The 3299-nt window shown below is 38.2% G+C and overlaps 1 protein-coding gene across 2 annotated transcripts in view; it reads right to left on the minus strand.

Annotated features, from left to right (window-relative positions):
• Window positions 1-1408: 1408 nt before the first annotated feature.
• Window positions 1409-3299, minus strand: part of LOC108297137 (zinc finger protein 429-like) — a 68574-nt gene continuing 66683 nt past the window's right edge. The window contains exon 3 of one of the 2 annotated variants that reach the window (XM_017519782.2): window positions 1409-3148. In XM_017519782.2, the coding sequence (XP_017375271.1) occupies window positions 1593-3148 (1556 nt within the window). In that variant the 3' untranslated portion in view covers window positions 1409-1592. The remainder of the gene's footprint in view (window positions 3149-3299) is intronic. The other variant, XM_037735303.1, reaches the window with a different exon arrangement.

Consider the following 3299-nt stretch of genomic DNA (forward strand, 5'->3'; position numbering starts at 1 on the left):
TTATTTTCTACGCTCAGCACTTTTAGTGTAGTGTCTGAACTGTTTATTAGTTATTTCTACCTTATATTGTTATTTACATAGACTCAATTTTGAATGAAGTATTTTTTTCATACTTATTACATATGCAAAAATATATCTTAGAAATATATCCAGTGTTTTCTAAGCTATAGTTTGTGGGAAAAAAATGTTTTTCCAAATTTTTACATTTGCTGGATTTTTCAATATAAATTTTTTGATGTTGAACAAAGTTTGTGCAACTGGTTCAGGGTTTTCCTCTAGTAGAAAATGTGTACACTAAGATCTACGATACAAGTAAAGGCACTAGAACCCTCTTTACACTGTAATGTTTTTCCTCAGAATACATACTGTAGTCTCCCTTCACTTTTAAGGTTTATATTTTCTACAAGATTGTTTTTTCTTTTTTTAGAGATGGGTTTTCACCATGTTGGTCAGGCTGGTCTCAAACTCCTGACCTCAGGTGATCCACCAGCCTCTGCCTCCCAAACTGCTGGGATTACAGGCGAGCCACTGCGCCTGGCCTCTACAAGGCTGTTTGACCGTGATTGAACTTACAACGCTCTTATTAAGTATCAACTCTCTGTTGTTAGGAAGTGAGCAGATATTAATGGCTTTTCCACAATTTTTTAAATTTGTACACCTTATTTCAAGTATTAATGGTTTTCTGTACAATAAGGTGTGGGCATTGGTTAGCAGTTCTGCCACATTCTTCACATTTGGGAGGTTTCTATTATGAATTTTCTTATGTTTAGTAAGTCTTGAAGACCAGGTAAAAGCTTTGCCACATTCTTCACATTCTTCTCTCTAGTATGAATTTTCTCTCTAGTATGAATTTTCTTATTGTAAGGTTTATTGCCGAGGTAAAATGAGGAAACTGAGGCAAGTATAAGCAAATGAGAAGTTAATTTATTCAGCTTCCGGGCGAGGTTCTGTGGTCCAGGAAGGGGCCAAAGAAGTTGCACCCGGCTGTTTAGGTTATGGGGTTTTATGGGGAGAGAAGGCGATTGATTGGCTATTGGGGAAACAAAGCAAAGGCAATTTTATCGGCTGTTAGGAAGCAGGAAGTACCTGAAACTAGTTGCCATTGGTAGGCGGGCAGGACTTTGGGTAAGTGGGCCTTGATTGGCTGTTGGGGAAACAAAGTGAAGGCAATTTTCTTGGCTATTAAGAAGCAGGAAATACTTGGAGCTAGCGGTCATGGGTAGGCGGGCAGGACCCTGGGCCTTGATTGACTGTTGGGGAAACAAAGTGAAGACAATTTTATTGGCTATTAAGAAGCAGGAAATACCTGGAGCTAGTGGTCATGGGTAGGCGGGCGGGACCTTTGGTAAGCGGGCCTTCCAGGGGCATACAGAGCAGACTGCTACCGGGCAGGGTCTGATGGGGCTTCTTTAAAAAATTTTCCTGCAGGGTTTATCAACAGCGGGCTGGGGGTTAAATGCATAATTTAGTGCTGAATGTGGACTTGGGTCTGGTATGCGGAGGTGGGTGCGGAGAAGCCGTGCGGCAAGGCCAGATAATGAGCTCGGGTGATGACATAGTTATCAGACGCGGAGAGAGATGGATGTGTCCGTTTAACCCTCTGCAAGGCAGCCGGCCTTACACTTATGTTGAGTAAGTTGTGAGGACCGATTAAAAGCTTTGCCACATTCTTCACATTTGTAAGGTTTCTCTCCAGTATGAATTTTCTTATGACTAGTAAGGTTTGAGGAGTGGGTAAAAGCTTTGCCACATTCTTCACATTTGTAGGGCTTCTCTCCAGTGTGAATTTTCTTATGCTGAGTAAGTCTTGAGGACCGGTTAAAAGCTTTGCCACATTCTTCACATTTGTAGGGTTTCTCTCCAGTATGAATTTTCTTATGTCGAGTAAGGCTTGAGGACTGCTTAAAGGCTTTGCCACATGCTTCACATTTGTAGGGTTTCTCTCCAGTATGAATTTTTTTATGACTGTTAAGGTTTGAGGACTGCTTAAAGGCTTTGCCACATTCTTCACATTTGTAGGGTTTCTCTCCAGTGTGAATTCTCTTATGGCTAGTAAGGTGTGAGGACCGGTTAAAACATTTGCCACATTCATTACATTTGTAGGGTTTCTCTTCAGTATGAATTATCTTGTGTCTAGTAAGTGTTGATGAACAGGTGAAAACTTTGCCACATTCTTCACAATTGTAGGGTTTCTCTACAATATGAATTTTCTTATCTTGAGTAAATGTTGAGGAACAGGTAAAAACTTTGCCACATTTGTCAAATTTGTATGGTATCTCTCCAGTATGAATTTTTTTATGTTGAGTAAGTCTTGAGGGCTGGTTAAAAGCTTTGCCACATTCTTCACATTTGTAGGGCTTCTCTCCACTATGAATTATCTTATGTTTATTAAGAGCTGAAGACCAGTTAAAGGCTTTGCCACATTCTTTACATATGTAAGGTTTCTCACCAGTATGAATTCTTTTATGGCTAGTAAGGGTTGAGGACCAGTTAAAGGCTTTGCCACATTCTTTACATTTGTAGGGTTTCTCTTCAATATGAATTATCTTATGTTTAGTAAAGGTTGAGCACATGCTAAAGGCTTTACCACATTCATCACATTTATAGGGTTTCTCTCCGGTATGAATTCTCTTATGGGTAGTAAGGGTTGAGTACCTGCTAAAGGCTTTGCCACATTCTTCGCATTTGTAGTGTTTCTCTCCAGTATAAATTCTCTTATGGTTAGTAAGGGTTGAGGACTGATTACAGGCATTGCCAAACTCTTTACATCTGTAAGCATTCTCTCTAATATGAATTATCCTATGTTGAGTTAGTTGTGAAAGCGTGCAAAATGACTTGCCACATTTTTTACATTGCAAAAGTTTCTTTCCGGTATGTCCTGTATTATGTCTATCTGAATTTGAATATGCATAAAGAGGTTTAACATAAATATCACAATGATACATTTTGTTCTGGGTAGGCGTCAAACATTGGTGAGGACCAGTATAACCTCCTTTGTATAGCTTACAATTACCTACAGTTTTACAGCTTTTTCTTAATTGCAAATTCTCATGTCCACATTTATCATATCTCCTCAGTGTCACTTTTTGGAAAGAATCTTTTATGTCTTGCTCTGGCCAAAGGTCTTCAGCAAAATGAGAAAAGGTAACTAAAAAAAAAAAAAAAAAAAAAAAAAAAAAATAAAAAAAAAAAAAAAAAAAAAAAAAAAAAAAATAGAACAAGTTACTTCACTTACTAGTCTCAGATATATATACACTTTACAAATGTAACCTCTAAAATTATATAAACTACATAAGGAA

Source organism: Cebus imitator, unplaced genomic scaffold (genome assembly GCF_001604975.1).
Source record: "Cebus imitator isolate Cc_AM_T3 unplaced genomic scaffold, Cebus_imitator-1.0 Scaffold775, whole genome shotgun sequence".
Classification (NCBI taxonomy): domain Eukaryota; kingdom Metazoa; phylum Chordata; class Mammalia; order Primates; family Cebidae; genus Cebus; species Cebus imitator.